This window comes from Mastigoproctus giganteus, chromosome 4 (genome assembly GCF_048544385.1).
Source record: "Mastigoproctus giganteus isolate SK-2022 chromosome 4, ASM4854438v1, whole genome shotgun sequence".
In the NCBI taxonomy this organism is placed as follows: domain Eukaryota; kingdom Metazoa; phylum Arthropoda; class Arachnida; order Uropygi; family Thelyphonidae; genus Mastigoproctus; species Mastigoproctus giganteus.
Window position 1 is genome coordinate 193174017 of NC_143578.1, and position 25493 is coordinate 193199509.

Consider the following 25493-nt stretch of genomic DNA (forward strand, 5'->3'; position numbering starts at 1 on the left):
GTTGGGCCCAAGTTTTTGTGTTCAATACATTTTGAACCTAATGAAAGGCTGCCTCTTTGTGTACAAGTTGACTCAGACAAGGGGAAACAAACAAGGCATTTTAGGGTAACCTAACTTGACTGCTGACACAACACACAGAACATGAGGGTAAATAAAAAGTAAAGACAATTTGTGCGTAAAAATTAATGCCCATGTATGTGAGACCATGCTCCCATAATAACCACACCTACTAATTACTGTTGGACAAATCTATATCCATTGCCTGCATTTTCTTTTTTCTAACATTTACCAATTACTAAATAATACTAATAACATTCTTATTATATGATTACAATAATATGCTAAATTCTGAGGAAGGTCAAAGCGTGAGAAAGCAATATAGAAAAAGTGAATATTAAAAATAGATATTTTCAAAAGTCAATGTATATTTTGTGACATGCTAGGTTTGAACTTGGGGGTGTAGGCAGCAGTCATGTAGGCAGCCTTCAAAGCTGCCTACATGACTCCTTTTAACCACAGAAACCTGATTACAGTACAGTGTTCATTAATTGTTCATGATGCAATAGGAAAGTAGAGCTGATGCAATTACACCTAAACTATAAAACAGGCTGAATGCAATCAACTGTTCTGAAATTACAAAGGGTACTAGGAAAGTTTTGCAATACAGCTTTGTTTATTTAATTTTTTCAAAGTAATTTCCTCTACATTCAATACACCTCTCCATCCTCCGAAACCAATCTTTAAACCAGTTCTGCCAAGTTTCACTAGGGAGTAAAGCACACTCGTTGTCCCAAGCCCGTAGAAGGTCCTCATCACTGGAAAACTGCCTCCCTTTTAGCTTCATTTTCACATGCGGGAACAGTGCAAAATCACAGGGAGCAAGGTCTGGACTATTAGGGAGGGTGCTCGAGAAGTTTCAGTCCTGTCGTGGTCAAATATTCGGTGCAGGCTTTGGCGCGGTGAGCTGAAGCATTATCGTGATGGAGGTACCAGGTGTCCATTCTTGACTTTGGCCGCAGGTTCTTCATAGATCCAATGACTTTAGGCAGGCATTGTTCAGTATACCACTTAGCTGTGACTGTCTTCTGCGTGTCCAAAACGACACGTTCCACAATTCCACTCGATTTGAAAAATACAGCTATCATTTTCTTCTTTACAGATCGGGATTTTCTGACAATTACGGGTGTGTCGTCATCATCAAAGACCCAAACTTTGTTTTGAGCCTTGGTCGGCAGATCGTAATAGTACAGCCAAGTCTCGTCACCTGTCACGATGTTGTTCACATACCGAGATTGTCCCTTATCAAACTTTTTTAACATCTCCCGGCACCAAGTCACACGTCGTGTCATCTGCTCTTCAGTCAGTTGATGTGGCACCCAGAGAGAACAAAGTTTCTTCACGTGCAAATGATCTTGCAGAATCGAACGAATTGCTGGTGCATTTAGGCCCAAAGTATCCTCTATCTGTTGGTAGGTCACTCGCCTGTTTTCGTCAAGCATTTTCCTCACAGCAGTAACGTTTTCCTCCGTAACTGACGTTCGTGGCCTTCCCGGCCTCTCAGAATCCTCCAGAGTGAAATTTCCCCTTTGGAATTCTCTATACCACCTGAATATTGTTGTACGACGTGGACAATCATCATCTAGTGCAAGAGTCATTTCTTCTAAGCACTGGTCTATGGTTAAACCACGCACGAAATTATACCGCAAAACTGTCCTTATCTCATTTCGTGAGCACGATGCCATCGCAAGCACTTTACACTCTCACTACTAATGAATAACTGAGCCCATCGACTTGCCGCGGCAGCTACTATGCACGTATGAACATGTCTCAACATGCAGCAACAAGCAGCTTCCTGTGATTCATTGTTGCGTCATATTGCAAAACTTTCCTAGTACCCTTTGTACATATTAGGTTTACACACAAACTGCCTTTACCCTTGTATATTTTCATGCTGGGAACAGTCACTGTCACCATATACATTACATTCAGAATTTAAGGATGAAATATCATTTAGATGAGTGTTTTGAAGAATGTAGGCGGATTAAGTCAATATGCCATGGGTCTCATAGCAGATGGTACATTCAGAAACAAATTAGTCTTTAACTTCAGTGTTGCAGCCCTGAACTTTACATTGGCAATATAGAAATAAATATGGCTTTACTTGGATTGTTCTTTATGAACAAAAACAATGCACATAACTTTCTAGTAGTCTGCTGTCCACATACAGGGTGTCTGGGCTAGAGGTATCCAAAAATAGAAATATAAACCAAAAGATATTTATTAATAGTTGAGGCAAAGCTAAGTAATATTTCACAGGTGCTCTGAAAATATTCCAAAATCAGCATTTGCAACCTTTATACAACAGTTTTGGTAAACACAACAATCATGGCTGAAATGTTATCAGAAGCCCTCAATTTGCTTCAGTTTATCATTTTAAATGGAAAACAAAATGAAAAAGTTCACCAGGTGCAAACTAATATTTAGTTGAACCACCTCTGGCCCTGATGACAGCAGTACGTGTCGAGGCACTGACAAGATCAATTTCTGAAGATAATCAACTGATAATTCGTGGTTCCAAACATGAATTATGGCTTCCTGAAGTTCACAAAGGGTCTTTGGTTTCTTTCTGGCAACTGCAGATTCCACACGATGCCAACAGTTCTCTATAGGATTCAGATCCGAGCTGTTTCCTGGCCAGCTAAGAGTTGTAATGTACAGTTCTTCCAACCATTTTTTCACCTGTAACAAATGTAAATACATTACTGTTGAACCTCTAATGCAAAAATGAAGCTAAAGTAACTATAGAAGTGCCTACTTACACTTTTCGCAAGGAGCAGAGTCGTCCTGAAAGATGCAGTTACTTGGCAGGTTGAAATGGTCTCTAATGGTTGGCAGCAATTTGCCTTCCAATATAGCCAGGTATCCATTGGCATTTATGGAACCTTTTATAAACTGCAGGTGACCTACTCTGCAATACGAAATGCACCCCCATATCATTTGGCTAGTAGGGAATTTTACTGTAGACACCATTCAGTCTGGATGGTATTCTTCACATCTATGGCCAATCGCTTGTCTTCCATCAGAGCCATGCAGGTTGAATTTCTTTTCATCCAAGAAAATAATTGACTTCCACTGCTTGGGGGCCATTCAACATGCTCCTTACACCAAATTAATCGGGCCTTTTTTCATTTTTTGTGTAAGGAGGGGCTTCTTCTTAGAAAGACAGGCTACAAGTCCATTTTTGAAGAGGCGTCTTCTGACTGTTACTGCACTTGCTACCACTCCTGTATGTTCTTCCCATTCTCTTTTCAGCTCAGATAAAGAAGTTTTAAGGTTTTTAAGGCATAACAGCTTCAAACTGTGGTCCTGTTTTGGCGTAGAGACTCATTTGAGTACAGTTCCTGTTTTCCTATCAGCAGAACCAGTATTCTTGAGCTTGGAGAGAAATCTACTCACTGTCGACTGATTACAAGACATTCTATAAGCAATATGATGGGAAGAACATCCTTCCTCACATAAAGCAACAATAGCACTCTTTCTTCGTGGCGTCAACTGCACATAACTCGTCATCCTGACACAAGCAAGGAATGACTGCAACTCTTGCAGAGCATGCTTATATAGCTGAAAGTAATAGCTGATGCAATATTATGTTATCACCTACACGTGTCAATATTATCTGATGCAATCAGTAAGAAATATTGCCATGTAGTTACGTTATTCGGACGATTACAATTTTAAGGGGTGATGCACTTTCTTTGAACACCAGTGTAGGTAGCAGTAACCCCAGAGTAATGTACCAACAACTGTATGTGGTACTACACTTAGGGCAGTGAGAATTAAAAAAAAAAAAAAAAAAAACACCTGAAAATAACTGTGCAGGTCAAACAAGGTGCCAGAGCAGGTCATGGGGTCTTGTCAATGATATACAGGAATTTTTCTAGCAGGTATAAGAAGGTGATTATCTGCTTATATTACTGCATACAGGTCTGGAGGCCTCATTTTAGGAGGGATGTAGAGTTGACAGAACGAGTACAGAGAAGGGCAACAAGACTGATGAGTGGAACAAAGGGGTGCTCTTACAAAGAAAGGCTTAAGTTCTGCAAATTACAGCATCTGGAGACTAGGCACCTTCAAGGTGATCTGACTGAGATATACAAGGTCTTGAATGGTTTGAGCAGGCTCAATACTGATGGGATTCTTCCTCTTGCTCAGATTAGAGGAATCTGAGCAAGATTACTCAGAGGAGGCATAAATTCAAATTGAGGAAAGGCAGTTAGCGTACAGATGTGCAGAAATTTATCTTTAGCCAGTGGGTAGTTGATTGCTGGAACAAACTTCCATCTATTGTTTTGGAAGTTGATAGCTTAACTAAATTCAAGGAAGAAGTGGACAAACTTTTGGAGCAAATGGATAGGTGAAATGGGAAGTGTTTTTTTTTTTTTTTTTTTTTGGCTAATGCTGTATAAGCTTGCTTTCTTGTATCATATCCCTCTGCTAATGCTTTTATCATCATTAAATATTAAAATATTTAATGATGATAAAAGCAAACCACAAAGTGCTGGCCTGTCACTTACCTGTAAGTGACAGGCCAGCACTTTGTGGTTTGTTTCAGAAGAGATCAACAGTTATAATAAATGTGGTGTACTGTGATGTAAGTTAGAATGTTAGACAAACCTTGAATTCTCTTATTTAAAGACCATTTTTTGGGAATTCACATATGATCCCAATAAATATATGCATATAAACAGCAGAACACTACTGATGTACTGTGTGGGGGGGGGATGATAATTACAAGTTAAGTGAATTTTAAATATGGAGTGCAATTTCCTAAAATACTACAATTAGTTATCTGTCCAAAAGTATACAAATCAAGGAATTTTGTTGCTCTGATGCCTGGATCTTTATAAAAAAGTATCTTCCTTACCATAACCAAGACCTTGAAGAAAGAGGCGCAGTGCTTCGTTAACTTTACTGGGTTCTTCTTCAAGAACCATACCACAGTTTGATAACTAAAATAGACAAAAGAAAGAAATATCAAAATTTAATACTAATTTATGTAAAAACTGATTCAAATAAAATTAAATTACTTTTCTACTTCAATAAAGCAATTCTCCAATATGTGTAATTCCCAAAGTTGAGTATTTTTCAGAGAACTTAAGTACATTCTGCAATAACAACAAATATTAACAATAACAAATTTTGTGAATTGGACCCACAAAATTTACATTGGTATGCAAATGTTCAAGGAACTTGGGCATAGTACACAATATGTGGGAGAAATGGAATGCTTGACATTTTACTGAAAGACATTGTTAATTAGATGCACACTACAAAAGTGCTATGAAATTACTGCACATAACTGAAACTGAATAATAACTATTTTTCCTTGTTTATATTTCATAATATAGATCACCATAGCAAAAATTTGAAAATTTTTAACAAATCCAATTTAACAGTTTTATTTATTTATTTATTTTTTTTTTTTGTGAAAAGAAAGAAAAAAAAAACAAAAAAAACTCTTTTTCACCAACTATATAACAAAGATGAGATGGAGAAGAGCCAAATCAAGTAAAAAAACATTCTCTATTGTAAATCTGAAGAGTTGGCAGTTATGCATCACCCATAGTGAGCAGTTAGAGAGAAAACTGAATAGCCAATTGCAAAAGATAATTGGCAATTCATAAGATGGGAGTGTTAGAAGACCCTTATGCCAAACATAATGAAAAGTCTCTGAAATATCCAGAACAACTTACTGAGTTTCACCAAATTTTTCCAAAGGTGGGTATCATCATCATCATCAGCCATTTTCAATCCACTACAGGGTAAAGACCTCACCAGCAACCTTCTAGTTCCTTCTGTTTTGTGCAATGGTCATCCATTTTCTACTCACAAACTCGTGAATTTCACCTGTCTAGTTATGTTGTTGTCTTCCAGGTTTTCTTTTAGCTCCTCCTGGGTACCATTTTGTTATTTTCATAGTGCATCTGTCATCATGTCTTCGACACATAGCTCAAAAACATGACAGATGGACTAAAAAATATAACTGAATGGTACTCAAGGTGGGAATAAAATAAGCATAACATAAATATAGTATAAAATAAACATAAAATAACATATTACCAGTGGACTGACACTGATAGAATTCATATTGGCAACAAGTAAGCAAGTGAAAGATTGAGATAGTTTGGCAGTCGATGGATTTATCCATTGAAGATGCAGATGGATAAATACTAAGGCTATATTGCTCCGAGAATATGCGGTGGTCATTGCCTGACCTTTCTGCATCGTCCATATTTGGTGGTGACTGGCTCGAACCCCGGTCTAATCAAGAAGCGTGTGCTACGCACTACTGCTCCTTCCCACCTGGCTACGGAGGCGCCTATTTGATGACTTAACCAATGCATCAAATGTGGACATTACAGGAAAATGTCTTCAAATTTATTACGCTGCTAACCTTCTTATACGCTGGTGTGCAAAACTTAAGGAAAGACCAACACTATTTCTAAAGGTTACAACCACAAAATCTTTACTTAAGGTACTCTTTACTGATGAGAGTAGATTCAGTCTCAGCAGCAATTCTGGATGTCAGCTAATCTGGCGAGAGGGTGGCACACGGTATCACCCTGCAAACATCACTGAAAGGGATCAATGTGTCGGTCGAGGTGTTCTTGTCTGGGGAGGCATTATCTTGGATGGACGTACACCACTCCAGATATTGGAAGGCGGTACTGTAACCGGTGCACGCTCCTGTACTGAGGTAATCCTTCCCCATGTGCGTCTGTTCCGAGGTGCCATTGGCCCCGAGTTCGTGTTTATGGATTTATTTATTTTGTATGATGTGATCAATACACGAAGGAACCAGTTTTTTCTTGCTTCCTTCGTGTATCGTGGCCGGAATATCCAACCAACCGGTTGGTTCGGCACCATCGTGATATCCAGCCTGAGGCGGGAATCGAACCCGCAACCTTTGGGTTGCCAGGCAGGCACTTTACCTACCCAGCTAGCCCGGTCGGCCGTGTTTATGGATGATAATGCCACACCCCATCAGACTGCAGCTGTTGATATGCTTTGGGAAAGTGAGGACATTCTTCGTATGGATTGGCCTTCCTGTTCCAACAATCTAAATCCCATTGAACACATATGGGACGCTCTGGGGAGATGCCTAGCGGCATGTCCACACCCACCAGAAAGTGTTCACCAGCTGAAGATGGCACTGACAGAGGAATGGATGATGCTACCGCAAGAACTTATCAACAATATTGTTCTAAGTATGGACGGGTGGTACAAAGCATGTATTGACATTAGGGGGTGGCCATAATGTTCTTCCCTTTGTTCCATCTTTGGCAGTGATGCATCTGTATCATGGCAGGAGGTGCTATGTTGCCATTTTTGAATAAAGTCCCTCTGTACTGGTTTGCTTCTGTTGTTGTGTTGGTGTTGTTTCCTTCATAATTTCTGTACCTCATGAGGTTCCTTTAGTATGCTTTTCTCATATCCAGGCCACTCCTATGAGAAGCTACAGGTGAAAATCTGACTGACCCTTAAATTTTACACACCAGTGTACCAGAAAGTATAAGTGTGTCTGTTTTTGCTCTTAGTAATCTTAATGCAGCCCATATATTTGCATGTTCCAAAAGGCCTTGTAGTCCCTCATACTTTGCTTTTTACATTGCTGCATGCCACAATGGAAGCAGCAAGAATCAAATCACCAATGTTTTTGACTCTTGTTAAATTATAAGTCTAATCTTCATGACTAATTATAGCAAACCTGTATTAAACCTTTTAGGTCTATATTCATCATCAACCATTTTTAATCCACTGTAGGATGAAGGCCTCTCCAGCAACTTTCCAGTTCCTTCTGTTTTGTGTAATGGCCATCCATTTACTACCCATGAATGTGTGAATTACATCTGTCCATCTCCTTTGAATGACAATGCGAATTACATCTGTCCATCTCCTTTGAATGACAATGCGAATTACATCTGTCCATCACCATTAGAAATTTTGTCTAATAACTCAATTTTATTTGCTAATGTCATCACCTTCTTTGATATTTTCACATTTCCCTTGTTATTCATAGCCATATTTTTATACGGGTTAGAAAACTTGTCTACAATAAAGTCACTTTCTTCCGCTAACACACTCGAAAAAGTCTGTTTTACACTGCAAAATGGTAGATTTATCACTTTTGTAAGCATATCAATTTATAAATTTATTCAATTTATAAGCGTATAAATTAAAAGCAAATGACAAAACCTTCCATGACAAGCACATAACACATACTGAACAAGGATTAGTGAGAAACATCCACGCTTGCGATTTTGTCACCCCTCTCCCCCCACCCACTGAGCGCTGTTTTGACTGGGAAAGATAATTTTAGCCACGCCCATGTTTTTTTATGGCGGAAAATGTTCACGGCACTTTAAAATTCACATTTTTTTTAGGTTTCATTTTATATTAAATTGGCGACCGCGAATACAGATACCACGAATAGTGGGGGTTTACTGTATTGAAAAATCTATAAATAGACTTTGTAGTGATAATTTAAAGAAATCTAAAATAAGTGATTTTAAATTATAATCATATTAAAGTGTTATGTTTAATTAATATGTATATTAATTAAGTTATGTACGTAAGTATAAATTTATTTTTATTTTACTAACCCTGTGGATAATATTCTTCCGATTTTCATGTATCATTTAATCGGTAATAAAATGTAAATTTGTGCTTTATATCTATTTTTATAGCCTCTGGATAATATTTGTTGACTTTCGCTTATTAGAACCGCCGTTTAATAAACATCCCTTTTCAATAAATGCATTTCTTATGTTATTTTCTAACTTCACGAGTGGATCAAGAATTATTATTATTAGTCATATGGTGCAAACCATGAGGCTTTTGCTGCACCATCCAAAAATTTTTTTTTACCTTTGAGAGAGAGAGAGAGAGAGAACAAGAGCCAGAAATAGAAGGGAATCATCAAGAAACAGAAGAATGATGATATAAAGCTCAGGACCCTGGGTGTGCCAAGCCCATACTCACCAGATGTGAGCCCCTGGGGTTAATTGAGTGATGTTTTCACATTGTGATGGATACAAGATGTTTTTCATTCTGTGCCACGTAATCTTGTGTTAATAATTTTCTCTATAACCTTTCCACGGGGGATGGTTATAGCTGCTTAGGCCAGGGGATCTTTTTTTAAGGGGTGATATGGTGCTAATTGTATGGGAACCAATTTTCCTAAGAAAATTTTACTGCATAAATTAAGTAAGGCTTTGAGACTGGTCATCTAGCTGTTTCCACATAGTGTACTGTACTGTATTCTGTCAGTACTTACTGCGCATTTGAGAAAGGGCTCAGACACCGTACCATTCACAATGCCTAAAGAAAGTTTAGGCATCGTAAGTGGTACATTATACTGTTCACCAAATTCAAGGAACAAGTGTTCTTGTCAAAAATACATGTCTGTATTCATTACTTCAAGGATGTTTGAGTTACTCTTAAAATTACGGACTCTTTTGTAATACAGCAGTTTGTAATGTGGTAAATAATAATAACAATTATGTACCAGGTACATAATGAGTTGCTGCAGCTCTACTCAGAGACTGATAATGCCACAGTGGCAGCCATTAAAAACGTCTTTACTGCAGGGACTCATTATGAAACTGGTACAGTAAAATAAATAAAAAAAGTACTGCTGCATTATTTTTATTGAAAAAATAATTTCAGTACAATGAATGGAATTTTTCATTGTACTAGTGTATGATGAAATAATTTGTATAAAATATATTATAACACTAAAATTATTGGTCTATGGTAACTGAAATAAGATACATACAGGAATATCTCGCATAGTGCGGTTAATTCGTGCCAAAAAAAAAATACCGCGCTATGCGAAACCGCACTGATCGAGGTATTATTAGTATGTATTTTAATATAATGCATTCCAACAATTTGATTATATGGCTCGAGTTGCAAAAATATATAGGTGTTTATGTACTATAAATTGATGCACATGAAGTTCTTGCAAAAAAAGAAACAAATGATAAAAATGAAAAATACTAATAAGTACAGTACAAATGATTTTTTACTGCAGTATGTACATACCAAAAGAATATAAGTGAAGTATGTACTGTATTTTTATTTTGAAAAATAACTGATCAGCTTAGTTTGCAGTTTTTTTTCTTCTTTTTATCTGCATACATCTCTTTATAAGGTGCCTCCATAGCCAGGTGGGAAGGAGCAGCAATACGTAGCACACGCTTCTTGATTAGACCGGTGTTCGAGCCCATCACCACCAAATACGGAGGATATGGAAAGGTCAGGGAATGACCACCGCATATTCCCGGAACAATATGGCCTTAGTTGCTAATGCTCCTAAAAACCAGATAACAAACAATCTCTTTATAACATCGAATGTCATTTTGCAGCGCCTGCCTTACTTTCATACCTCATTCGATGTTTGGATATAGAAGAACATCTCAGCGCCATACATTTTTCTTTCCGCTCATATTTGCATATAAAGGTGTAACGTTTTTAAAAAATAATCTTTAATAAAAATACACAGCGAAAAATATTTGTACACCTTACGCACAGTCAACGACCTTACCGATTGGAATCTATAGTGTTTACTAACGTATGAATGCTAGCAGAGTCTGTATATAATGGGAGTTGCGACAACCGTCAGTGTGGCCTTGAATCCATAACGCATTGGCCTATGTGCTGGCATTATAATACACATATACATATCAAATGTATTGGTGCATAACGCATTTAATTTTTTTCAATTTGTAAACCACGCTATAGCAAACCCGTGCTGTTCGAAACCGTGCTCTGTGAGGTATTCCTGTAATTTTGATACTCAAATGATTTTAATTCCCGAATGAATACTCCAATTGTCGTTCCATTACGTGTAGTATTTACTAAAGTATTTGACTTAATATCTAAATTGAAGACATCTTCCATAAATTTACAAAGCTTCTTTCCAGCCTCAGAATTTAATTCTAGATTGAAATCACCAGCGAGAACTATAGGTATATGATCCAGTGGCTCTTTCAATAATTTTGCACCTTCAATGGAATACAGCATCAAATTCTTTTTTATGAATTTTTGAAATATATCTAACAACATCCCTGAAGTGATGTATATGGCAATGATGAAAATATATTCACTATTGAATTTGCACAAAGATCCACAAATGTCTCCAATTTCATCTGATAATGCTGTCGCATTGCTTCTATTATGTTGTGTATATGTGGTGTACTGATGATAGTTCAACCTTCACATTGATATATCACAACAACACCACCACTACGAACATCCAACTTTTTAAATTGAGTCACACGTTGGAATGGTTTAAGTAATATATGTTCATCATTATCCAACCACGTTTCACTTAATATCAATATTTTGGATTGCTGTAAGATTGTGTTCATTTTGATATCTCAAACATGGGCCCGTAAACTAAGTAAATGTTTGACTAAGTAAATGTTTATCTTTCACATATTGTTTATAAAGAGATTGAAGGTTATGCCCGATTTTTGACTAAGGAAATTTCATCATACTTTAACTGTTTCGTCGTCCTCATCATCATCAGCCATTTTCAATCCACTGCAGGATGAAGGCCTCTCCAGCAACTTTCCAGTTCCTTCTGTTTTGAGCACTGGCCATCCATTTACTACTCAAAAACTCATGAATTTCATCTATCCATCTCCGCCTTTGTCTTCCAGGTTTTCTTCTAGCTCCTCTTGGGTACCATTCTGTTATTTTCTTAGTCCATCTGTCATCATGTCTTCGAGCTATGTGTCCTGCCCAAGACCTTTTTAGTTCTTTAGTTTTGATAAGAATGTCCTTTACTTGAGTTTGCTGCCTAATCCATGTGTTTCTCTTCTTATCTAACAGTCTGATTCCCAATATAATTCGTTCCATTCTTCGCTGTGTAGTTCTTAGCTTCTCTTCCATTCTTTTGGTGAGTGCCCAAGTTTCACTTCCATAAGTCATGGTGGGGAGTATACATTGATTCATTATTTTACGTTTCAGACAAACTGGGATATTGCTCTTCAGTATGTGACTATATTTCCTGAATGCTATCCATCCAAAATTTATTCTTCTCTTGACTTCCAGCCATTTATCATTATTACAGCTAATAACTTGTCCCAGATAAGTATATGACTCCACCTTTTCAATTACTGCTCCTTCAATCATTATTTCCCTTTCCGTGGCATACTTGTTCATCATTACTTTTGTTTTAGCCATATTCATCTTTAGTCCAAAATCCTTACTAACTGTGCATAACTGATTAAGATTTTCCTCTAATTCTTTGGGATCGTGGCTTATGACCACAATGTCATCTGCAAATCGTAAATGGTTTAGGTACTCTCCGTTCACGACTCGTTTCTGTGACCAGTCTAATCTTCTGAAAGCTTCCTCAAGGGCAGCAGTAAACAGCTTCGGAGATAGTGTCTCCTTGTCGAACTCCTTTCTCGATTTTAAATTTCCTACTGTCTTTGTCTAGTCTAATAAAGGAGGTAGCACTCTCATATATTTTCTTCAAAATCATAATATATGGGGTATCTATGCCTTGTCTTTCCAGTGCCCAAAACATTGCCTTATGCTGTATGGAGTCAAATGCCTTTTCATAATCCACAAATGCCAGGCATAATGGTGTTTTATATTCATTTGCTTTCTCCATTAGCTGTGATATTACGTGAAGGTGATCCATAGTTGAGAATCCTGTCCTAAAGCCAGCTTGCTCTTTCGGTTGATTCTCATCAAGTATTCTTTCTAATCTGTTAGTAATGACCCTTGTGAACAACTTGTAGATATGGGATAACAAGCTAATTGGTCTATAATTTCCAATTTCTGATTTATCTCCTTTCTTATGCAGCAAAACTATGATTGCATTATTCCACTGCTTAGGCATCACACCTTTTCTAACGCACTTTGTGAAGAGCCTTGCCAGTTTTTGTGTTATGTCTCTTCCTCCCAATTTTAACAACTCTACAGTAACTTCATCTTCCCCCGGGGCTTTCCGATTCTTCATTTTCTTCAATGCATGTTCTACCTCATCAGGAAGAATATCGGGTATGTCGTATGTGTTGCTACTTTGCAATCCATCTTCCCCACTGCTGGTATCATTCCCTCGCTCCTTGTATAATTCTCTATAGTAGTCTTCTGCTATTTGAATTATGCCTTCTCTGCTGTTTATAAGTACACCATCGCTATTCTTCAGTTTCAGTATCATTTGTCTTTCTGTATTACTGCTCATGGCTGCTGATTTAAATCCTTTGTTTTCCCTTAATGCTTGTTCTACTTTTCTTGTGTTAAATCTTCTTATGTCCTCTCTGAGTCTCTTTCTAATGGCTTTGCATAACTCAGTATACTCAATTTTCTCCCTGTCAGTGTTTTTCTTGCTCTTCATTTGTCGTCTTTGGTTCATTATGACAAGTGTTTCTTGACTAATTTTTTCTTCTTTTGATTTCTGTTTCCCTATAGGTTTCTTGGGCTTTATCACTTTCAGAAAGTTGTAATATTCCTCGTCGATATCTTGGTCCTGAGCAGTCTGCAGAAGCTCAAACTTGTTCTTAAGTTCCAGTACATACTGCTTTTTCTCCTCCTCTGTTATTTCAAAGACCTTTGTATTATTTACTCGAGTCAGTTTTTTCCTTTCCTTTCCTACATCTATATCAAGTGTACATCTTACCATTCTGTGATCACTTCCAACATTTACCTTATTCAGGACGGTAACATCATTCACAATATATCTTCTGTTAGTGAGGATGAAGTCGATTTCATTAGTTGTTAATCCATTTGGACTCTTCCATGTCCACTTTCTGTTCACCCTTTTCTTGAAAAAAAGTGTTCATTACTGACATTCCTTGAGATTCTGCAAATTCCACAAGTCTTTCACCTCTTTTATTTCTTTCACCAATTCAAAAATTTCCTATAGTTCCTCTTTCTGTGCTGTTTTGCCTTTTTCCAACCTTAGCATTGAAGTCCCCCATAATAATAGTGTAGTGGGTTTTCTGCTCATCTAGAAGACTCAATTTCAGTGTACATTTCTTCAACCTCTTCATCATCATGGCTCGATGTTGGTGCAAAATCATTATAATCTTTAGCTTGTATCTCTTAGAAATCTTGAGTATTAGTCTTGACACCCTTGGTGATGTACTTTTGAATTCCAAAATGTTGTTTTTAAAATCTTTATGGACCAGAAAGCCAACTCCACCTTCACTCCTTTCACTGTTTCCATTAGTGTACAGCAGATTTCCACTTGATAAACTTATAAGTGATTCATTTCTTCTTCTTGTTTCAGCCAAACTGATGATATTCCAATTCACATTTTCTAATTCCTTTTCCAGCTCTAATATCCTGTCTTCACCGATGAGTGATCGTACGTTATAACAGGCCAAGTTCAATTTCCGTGCATGGCAGCCTGGTCGTACCCAGAGATTCTTAGCACCCTCTGCTTCCACTCTGATCCTCTCGCTGCCATAAGAGGGAGAGTGAAAGCTGCTGGGGACTGAGGGCCATTTGTATTGTTGTGCTCTCATTGCTGGAGGGTTTGGTCTTTTCCTCTTCACGCTGACCAGGCGTCTTGAAGAGAACCACTCTACACGTTCGTTGCCACCTAAGTGACGTAACAGGGCTTACCATCGAGAAGGTGTGCATGAGTGGATTTTAGGGAGGCAGGCCAACCGGACTTCTCCTAAATCTTCTGTAATAGAGAGATATTGGATCCATCAGTGTTTTAGGCTGAGTGTCTGATAACACACAAGGATACCTGTTCCCCTCTAAGTTCCCCTCTAAGTCGTCCTCATATTTGAAATAAACTAAAGTACGAATTGCATCGTTTACCAATCCATCAAACACATCTATATTTGTAGTAATCATGTACAGTTTTCCTGCAGTTTCAGTCACTGACATTTTATGAATTTTATTTCACATACTTGTTAATTGTTCCGCAGAATGATATCCATGGTATAAGTCTAGTGCAACCACTTCATGGGTTTCATCTGCACTAAAGCATACAAATGCTTTTATAATACAAATGCATTTGTATTATAGGCATTTACATCACTATTTCTTAAAAATAGTCTAATCCCTTGTGGACATAAATTAGTAGCATCTTTTTTGGTAACAATTCTCGATTCTATAATTTTAAGTTTATCTGGTAATAACACTTCTCCATTGCCTATTTTTGTAAGAATTTTAGAAAATGTACTATCGGACTAGCAGAAAGAACTTGTACTAATTCATGAAATTGTAGTGAAGGTCATAATTCTGGAGTATTCTCTAATGACTTGTTTGTAAATTCTTTTGATTCCAATATAGAACGAGTAATGTTATCTGTTATTCCTACTGATTTAAATGCAACCTGCAAATTTTCTGCGGTACGCATTCGCATAATTTTCATTGCCATATATAGCAAATGTTGGGACGAAGATATCTCCACGAAGATCAGATCTACGAATTTCACTCAATGCCATCATAAAGGGAGTAATTTTCAATCCATTTTTAAATTTTCATGCATGTCCCAAATATATAGCTGGAAAAGAAAGTTTTTCTGCATGCATATGAAACTTGTTGGAGATAATTTCTGATCCGGTGCTATACGTAAATATTTACCTTCAGACCATAATAATCTTTGTTGTTGAATTAACAATAGTTCATCATCATTGCTGACAGGTTCCACAATTTCATCTGAATGTTCCTGTTCACTATCATCATTTGTCCCCAAGAAATTGTCACTTATTTTTATGCTGTAGAATTTATACAAAGTTGAATTTATCAAATACCGTAACCATATTTTCACTATTTTCTTCTGCACACATCCTTGTAGATATGATTTATGTAAGAGTCTTTGTTTTACATGTATATTAATGGCATAATCGTCATCTAATTCTCTAGGTAATTGATGAACCATCATTTTTACGTTAACTGGTATATTTATTACTTGCCCAATGATCCCATATTGTCCATGTTTATAATGCAAACGACAAATTTGCATAAAGGGTAATCGTGGTGATATAAACCGCTCAGTTACAACATCCAGTGGAGGCAAACGAGTATGACATGTTGGATATATAAATCCATTTGAAGTGGCCATAGTTGGTATCCGTCCCTCTTTTAATGAAGTATGACATGTATTACACGTCATGAAAGTACTTGATTCTTGTAAATGAAATTCATTTTGAAGTAATTCATTTGAAGTTGTTGGAAATGGTTTCCAATCTAATCGAAACCATAAATGATCACAAACATTACAACTAAATCCAAATGGGTTTTTGTACACTAGTTTTTCAAACTCACTGTCAGCTCATGTAGATACTATAGGGATGTAATCAGGAATCTAATTATTAGCCATTAATTTTGCTTTTTTTTGCGCACAATACACCTACATTCGTTCTGCTGGAGTTTGAGATTCCTGATAAGTATCAGGCACAGTAGAACTCTGTGGTTGAATTTCATTATTTGGGTACAGTTTGAGAACTCCCGGGGCATAACGAAACACTCTTGTTGAATTTCATTTGGATTCACATTTCTGTCCAACTTCCCTTTTTTTCTTTCACGATATTCCTTCGAACGCTGGGCTGTTAATTTTGGCACAGTCACTCGTGTATTAATCATTATGCTGATATAACGGTATAACGTAGCATGTCACTGCTCAATTATACTTGTTTTGTTACTGAAATTTGTTGCATAGAATTGAATTTTCTTGGGCGCATGCGTTGTACTTATTGTATCATTGCACTAACAAGTACAATGCATGCGCATCGGATTTTGCGACAATTTCTAGGTAACGTAACGCTTTTCTCCAAATAACGCCAGTAAAAACATTTTTAACGTCAATACAGGATGAGCAAAAAGTCCATACACATGCCTTAGGTGGTATAGGTAATTCAGATCACACTAATATGTGATCTGAACTCCCCAATACCCCACTACCCTTCAACCAGTCGTGTTAAGAAAATGGCACTGTCAATTGAGGCCTGAGTGTTTTTGGTGGAATATGCTTTGTTGTAGAGGTGCACATATACAGAAGTCAAACAGAAATTTGGGAAATTTATCCCAAAATTCGCATACAACATCACAAAATGGTAGATTTACAAGTTTAGGGAAACCAGATCAGTTGTTGCAGTTTTAACATAAGACAAAGTACTGGACATTTTTGATTACAATAGCATTAGTTGAGGCATATGATGCAAGAAAGCAAGCTTATACAGCATCACAAAAAAAAAAAAAAACCCTTCCCATTTCACCCATCTGGTCACTCCAAATGTGTGTCTAGTTCAGCCTTAAATTTATTTAAGCTATCAACTTCCACAACGGTTGGAAGTCTGTTCCAGCAATTGACTACCTGCTGGCTAAAGGCAAACTTCTGCACATCTATTCTACAACTGTCTTTCCTCAATTTGAATCTATGCCTCCTCAGATTCTTGATGTGAGAAAGCAGAAGTATCCCTTCAGCATTGAGCCTGCTCAAACCATTCAAAGCCTTATACACCTCAATCAGGTCACCTCACAGGTACCTAGTCTCCAGATGCTGCAACTTGCAGAACTTAAGCTTCTAAACTTGGTAAGAGCATCCCTTTGTTCCTCTCACCAATCATCTTGTTGCCCTTTTCTGTACTCATTCTAGCAACTCTACATCCTTCCTAAAATGAGGCCTCAGACGTGTACGCAGTACTCAAGGTGTGGTCTAACCATTGCCTTATACAAAGAAATAATCACCTCCTTGTCTCTGCTAGCAAAATTCCTATATATCATTGAGAAAACTCCTCGACCTGCTCTGGCAGACCGTCTTCACTGCTCAGAGAATTTCATATCTAACTGCACAAATACCCCCAGGTCTTTTTCATTCTCCACCTTCCCAAGTATAGTGCCACACAGTTGGTACAATTGTCTTCGTTTACTGCTACTCATATGCAGTACTTTGCATTTGTCAATGTTAAACTTCAGTTGATACTTTTCACCCATCTATCTAATTTTCTAGATCCTGTTGCAGTAGCATACTGTCTTTACTGTCATTAACAACCCTGCCAACCTTTGTATCATCTGCAAACTTCAACATTAAGCCTGATATACCCTTCATCGATAAATACACAAAACAACAATGGGCCCAGCACCGAACCCTGGAGGACTCCACTAATAACATTAGTCCACGTAGAGCAGTGCCGGCCCCGGGTGCCAAGCGAATTCGAGGTCAAGCGTTCAAAGTGTGAATATATAGCGATCTTTCCCAGTGATAAAAGTTCATTTTAAGTTATATCGTTTTTTACTGGAAGTTCATTTATAATTCAGTTCTATACTTGAAAAATCACAAGTAAGAACAAAGGAAACTCACCTTTCTTTTTCATTACATATATTACTCTATTTTACTAATCAACTAACTTATCTAAATGCTTGGCCTCCTTGCGGCACTGCTCCTGCCTCCCCGTGGCGGGGCCGGAAACTTGGGAGGGAAAGTGAACCTCCCAGGGCAAAAAGGAGCCTAACATGGACTACGACAATTACCCAGAGCTTGAGCAGCCTAGGCGCTCATCTAGTACCATCAACAATGCTGATCATGAAATTTCTCACGATGTAACAAAGTCTAAACGACTGCGTACAGACACAGACCAACAGGAATGCCCATCATTCCTTATCTTACATAGTCTGTCGGACAAATCTATGAGCACTCTCTCACCATTTCTTATACAAAAATGTTTGGAAAATGTGGCGGGCTCTCCTAAAATGGTGAGAAGACTAAGATCTGGAGACCTCTTGGTAGAAACAGTGAGTCGTGCACATTCTGAGAGACTGTTGAAACTAACAATATTTGGCGGACTACCCATTCAAGTTACCCCTCATGCAACACTAAATACTTCCAAGGGAGTAATTGCAGAGTGGGATCTGATAAATGTAACAGATGAACTGGCCCAAGAACTCAAACATCAGAAAGTGATACAAGCCAAACGCATCATGATCAGGAAAGATGGAGAACTTGTTCCCACCCGCAACATCATCCTGACATTCGGAACACCTATCTTGCCATCCAGTGTCAAAGCCGGCTATCTCAACTGCCGAGTACGACCCTTTATCCCGAATCCTATAAGATGCTACAAGTGCCAAAAATTTGGTCACGCACAAATGGCTTGTCAAGGAGATCCAGTCTGCCCAAACTGTGGGTCGAAAGAACATTCGCACACAGACCGTGACGCCAAAACACCGCACTGTCTGAATTGCAAAGGCGTGCATCCAGCCTACTCCAAGTCATGCGATCTATGGAAAACTGAAAAAAAAATCCAAAAGTACAGGGTAGAACGAAAAGTCACATACCAAGAGGCAAGAAAGCAAATTATGCTTAACGCACCTAAGAACACATATGCAGCAGCAATGCAAAAATACCAAACAACAGCAACACAAACTGAAGTATCAGTTCCCCCAACCATGTCGATTGCAGATTGGGCCCGATCTATACTGTCACCATCAATGAAACAGACTCCAAAAGAGCAAAAGGTAGTAGATAGAGCCAACAACACCCCTGTTACAGTCCCACCAGCAACCCCACATAGACCATCAGATATTTCAAAGTCAAAAACCGACTCAGTTACAGATAGGAAGACAAGCAATATCACTTCAGCAAATATGGACACTGATAACAATACTGACCCAAATGAACCTATCCTAGATCTTCATGCAGAAGATGTCATGGATATCGGACGCCCAACCTTTCCAAGAAAAGAGAAAATGAAACTGGATCACCACAAACAGCCTGGGAATAAAAAAGACTCGGAATCTACCTCAAGTAACAGAACCAAATAATGCACCAAATCATACAGTGGAACTGTAGAGGAATTCGCAGTAACATTGATGATATCCACGAGTTAATTAATCGTTACCATCCCGTAGGCATCTGCCTACGGGATGGTAACGATTTAACACAGCATGTATCACTCTCAATTAAGAATTATGCACTCTTTAGAAAAGACAGAACTACTACAAATAATGCTCACGGAGGGGTAGCCATACTCATAGACTCACGAGTACCTTGCAGATTAATTCCTTTACAAACCTCCATCGAAGCTGTTGCAACACGTATTGTCATTGGTATTACTTTGACAATTGTTTCTATCTACCTATCGCCCAATCACTCCTATACCATCCATGAACTGGAAGATCTTATTCAGCAGTTGCCAACCCCTATCTGTTTATTGGGTGACTTCAATGGACACCATCCATTGTGGGGTTCTCCCAATGCAGATGGACGAGGACAACTTATCGAACAGCTTGCTGACAGACAAAATCTGACTATACTAAATACTGGCTTGCCAACTTACATCCATCTCTCTAACGGTAGAACTTCTGCAATAGACCTTTCGATATGCTCTCCGATCCTCTTCCCTAGTATTGAGTGGACGGCCCTCGACAACCCCCTAAATAGTGATCACTTTCTGCTAATATGTAAGATTCAAACAGGACATTCCATAATTTCCCAAAACTATGTAAAATGGAAATTCCACAGAGCAGATTGGGCAAAATTCACTTCCCGAGTGTCCTTTGATGAACAGATAATCGAAACCTGTCCTATTGACAGAGCTACTGATCACATCACGAGACAAATACTCTCTGCTGCATGCACTGCGATTCCACAATCACAGTCAACAACCCATAGAACCATAAACTATTGGTGGAACGAAGAGTGCAAAGGTGCAAAAAAAGAAAAAAGCCGAGCATGGAATCTGTTTCGAAAATATCCCACCACTGCCAATCTTATAAACTACAAGAGACTCAGAGCCAAGGCCCGTCACATTAGGAAGAAAGCTAAAAGAGAATCTTGGATTCAATTTGCGAGCTCGATTAATAAAAATACTGATTCAAGAATAATATGGCGGAAAATAAAACAACTAAGTGGCAAAGTTCCCCGATTATCCTCCCCAATTCTCAACTGGAATGGACAGGATCTTTCTTCTCCTACAGATATAGCAAATGCCCTAGGGACTGTTTTTTCACAGTTATCTGCCTCAACAGCATATGATCTATCATTCCAGAAGATCAAAGTTTAGCTGAAAAGTCCAAACTGAACTTCAGACCTATGAGTAAATGTACTTTACCTTATAATCAGCAGCTTACAATGCTTGAACTTCAAGAAGCCATATCTAGCTCAAAACACAGTGCTGCAGGCCCCGACGGAATATACTACATAATGCTCCAACACTTAAAGAATCTGTCTCTTCACTGCTCACTTTTTTCAACTGCATCTTTCTTGAACATTGTTTCCCCAGTTCCTGGCACCACTCCTATATAATAGCAATTCCGAAACCAGGAAAAGATCATTCCATTCCTGAAAACTATAGATCTATTTCTCTCACCAGCTGCTTAAGCAAAACCCTGGAAAAAATAATTCACCGTCGACTTACTTGGTTTCTCGACTCTAAAAATATAATTTCTGACAATCAATTTGGATTCAGGAAAAATCGATCAGCCCTGGATCTCATGGTCAAAGCGGAAACAAACATCAGGAATGCATTCATTTGAAATGAGCATCTCATCATGGTATGCCTTGATGTAGAAAAAGCCTTCGACACCACATGCCGTTTTGGTATCCTAAGAGATCTGCATTCCCTTGACCTGAGAGGCCACTTACCGTACTTCATATTGAATTTCTTTCGGCACAGATCTTTTCAAGTCCGATACCGACAAGTTCTCTCTCAAATATATATACAAGAAGAAGGGGTCCCACAAGGCTCTGTGCTCAGCGCCACCTTATTCGCAATAAGAATAAACCATATGACTAAATATATGCCCAGCACTGTGAATTCATACCTCTATGCCAATGATCTCACTTTTTCTTGCAGTTCTCAAAACATGACTTTCATTGAGCGGCAGCTCCAAATTTCAATTAATAATATTCAGTTATGGATGGCACAGAATGGGTATCGACTCTCTTGTTCAAAATCTAAAGTAGTTCACTTTTGTAACAAAAGGAAGATGCATCCAGATCCAGAAGTACACTTAACAAATCAGCCTATCTCAGTTGTGAGCAGCATTCGTCTGCTTGGTCTGACTTTTGATAGTAAGTTGAACTTCATAGAGCACGTTAAACATCTAAAGATGTCTTGCCTGAAAAAAATGAACATACTCAGAGTCATTTCTTCTACATCATGGGGTGTAGATCGGTACACGTTACTGCATTTGTATAGAGCCCTAATCAGATCTCGCCTTGATTACGGTGCCCTGGTGTATGATTCTGCTAGGGAAAGCGTGCTAGCACCAATTCAACACTCTGCCCTGAGGATTTCTATAGGCGCTTATAGAACTTCACCAGTTCAAAGTCTTTATATTGATGCTCATGAACTTCCTCTAACCCTCAGGAGAAAGATGTTAATTCTTAACTATACAACTAAAATCCAAAGTCTGCCTACCCATCCCATTATGCCAATACTTAACGACCCACAGTTCACAACATTCTATAGAAATAAACCTAGAGCAATTCAGCCTTTTGCTCTCAGAGCTCAAGCATTATCAGAAACTTGGAATATAGATCCCGATAAAGTTCTTCAAGATTTAAGCAGTACGGATCTCCCCCATGGAGGTCTATTAAACCACTCTGTGACAATTATTTTCTAAACTGGGGAAAACACTCTCTTGCAAATGTTAATATACAACAACTCCATATAGCCCATACACAAAATCTGCATATCTGCATTTTTCAAAAATATACACTGACGGATCAAAATCTGAGAGTGGAGTGGGTGCTTCAGCCATTTTCCCTCATAAAACTTTCTCCGTATCACTTCCCAATGAATGCAGCAGCTATACAGCTGAATTATACGCCATCAAACTTGCAGTGGAAAATATCCTCCATCTGGCCATCCATAAAAGCATGATATATACGGACTCCCAGAGTGCGATTATAGCTTTACAGAACAATTCTTCTAAAACACATCCTTTAATAAAGCTCATAAAATCCAAACTGATGCATCTTCAAGAACTCCAACGAGTGGCCATTTTCTGTTGGATCCCAGGCCATGCTGGGATACAAGGAAATGAACGTGCAGACTATGCCGCTAAACATCCATCCGACAGAGAATTATCACAGCATTAAGTCCCATATCTTGACTACAAAAGTAACATTCGAAGAATGTGTAAAGAACAATGGAGAATTCAATGGCAAGCCCAAACGCACAATAAACTCCGCCAAATAAAACCTGAACCGCAACCGTGGACCTCCAGTTTCCGTATAAACAGGAGGGAGGAAGTAATTTTAACTAGAGCGTGAATTGGCCACAGTCATCTTACCCACCTTTATCTCCTCACAGGTAATGATCCTCCACAATGCACACAGTGCAACTGTCCTCTCACAATAAAGCATATTCTTATTGAGTGTACTTTATACACCACTGCCCGCCAAGTCTCTTTTAGCTTTCTGCCAAACCTTAAAGAACCTTTGACACTCTGCCACATCATAGGTAACGACGCTAATCTACTGGAGTTCTTTCACTTCACAAAAAAGATCGAATTACATGATCGTTTTCGAGTAATGCCATCACAATCACCATGCATATGTAACATTTATAACGGTGATAGGTGCAATATGGCCTAAGCAGCCCTTGCACCAAAAAAACAACAACAACAACAACAGAGCAGTGCCCATTTATTACCACTCTCTGCCATCTCCCACTCAACCATTCTTTTATGCATAGCAGCAACTTGCCCTTAATGCCATACTGTTCCAATTTGTAAAGCAGTCTTCCATGTGCAACAGTATCAAAGGCTTTCCTGAAATCCACGTATATGATATCAAAATTATTTTTTGCATCCAGTTACTTTGTGACCACATCGTAGTATGAATCAAATTGGTCAGACAAGACCTCCCCTTAACCCATGCTGTGTGTAAACTGCTACTATAGCCTTGTCTAGGTGATACTGCATTACTTCTTTAACCAGCGACTCTGTTATTTTCCCCCGGAACAGAAGTTAAACTAACAGGTCTATAATTATTTGTGCCACCCTTTGAATCCTCTTTGTAAATTGGGGATACATTTGCCCATCTCCAGTCCATGTGGAGGATGTTCTCATAATGTAAGGATGCTCTCATAATTATGGCTAAAGGTTTGCTAACTTCCCTTCCTACTTCCTTCAATATAACTGGATAGATACCATCAGTCCCATGTGCCTTTTTTATGTTTAACTCAACAATTTCTCCTCCGCTCTGCTCTACATCATTACAAAATCATTTAGCTCCCTGTTAAGAGTTTAGTAAACTTAAGTTCTTTCTTTCCCTACAGAATTCCTCATATGTGAATGTAGATGCAAAATGCTCATTCAGTTTGTCAGCTATCTGAACAGGATCCATCAACATCATACCACCAACATCAAGCGGACAAATCTGATTCATCCCCTTCCATCTAGAGTTCAGATAAGTAAAGAAGTCTTTGTTTTTCTTTGCATCCTTTGCCAAGGATTTCTCGTAATCAGCCTTTGCTTGCCTAAGGCTGACGTTGTGACTTGATTACAGACTAGCTTATATCTCCCATAGGCTTCTGTGTAATCTGCTAATTTATATGTATCCCACACATTTTTCTTCTCTGCAACGAGTATCATTGGTTCACCTGACATCCATTTAGGTCTAAATCTTGAACAGTACAGTAAACCCCTGCTATTCGCGAGGGTTACATTCCTGAGAAATGCCGCGAATACTGAGTTATGGCTCCCATAGTAATAAAGGGGTTCCCTTCCAAAGTAAGAAATATATAAGAAAAACTAGTCTACAATTTTGTCTATGTATGTATTATATGTACCTTCATAATATGACTATGTACATAGACAGTACATAGTGAAATGCAAGCATATGGCATATATGAAAAGAAGAAAATTTAATATTAAATGTAATATTTATTAGAAATTTCAAACAAATCTTTCAAACCAGTGCCTTCGCTAGCTAAAAAAAAAACTTATCCTGCCAGTGCTATCACCAGTTTTGCTAAAGTGTTGATAAAGGAGTTTTGCCTTTTCACGAATGATGAGTGAACTTAACGGAATTTTATTTTGAGTTCAGTCTTCTACCCACAGATAAAGCTTTTTCCATTTTTTCTAATTTAGCATCACGAGTTACAGAGCAAATTTTTTAAGCAATTAGCGTGTTTTCACAGACACCACAGCGGATTTTTTCTTAAGATTTTTTGATTGATCGTACCGTTGACTCGTTAATTTTATAATGTTTTGTCACTGAGGAGACACTTTCACCATTAGAAATTCTGTCTAATAACTCAATTTTATTCGCTAATGTCATCACCTTCTTTGATATTTTCACATTTCCTTTGTTATTCTTAGCCATATTTTTGAACGGGTTAGAAAAAACTTGTCCACAATAAAGCCACTTTCTTCCGTTAACACACTTGAAAGTCTGTTTTACACTGCAAAATGGTAGATTTATCACTTTTGTAAGCATATCAATTTATAAATTGATAAATTTATAAGCACATAAATTAAAAGCAAACGACGAAACC

At 38.1% G+C, this 25493-nt stretch overlaps 1 protein-coding gene across 1 annotated transcript in view; it reads right to left on the bottom strand.

The window, feature by feature from the left end:
* LOC150087292 (protein NDRG3-like) overlaps window positions 1-25493 on the bottom strand; it is a 206624-nt gene that overhangs the window by 12349 nt on the left and 168782 nt on the right. Inside the window, exon 11 of the mRNA XM_090371112.1 lies at window positions 4925-5009. Coding sequence (XP_090227238.1) covers window positions 4925-5009 — 85 coding nt within the window. The remainder of the gene's footprint in view (window positions 1-4924; window positions 5010-25493) is intronic.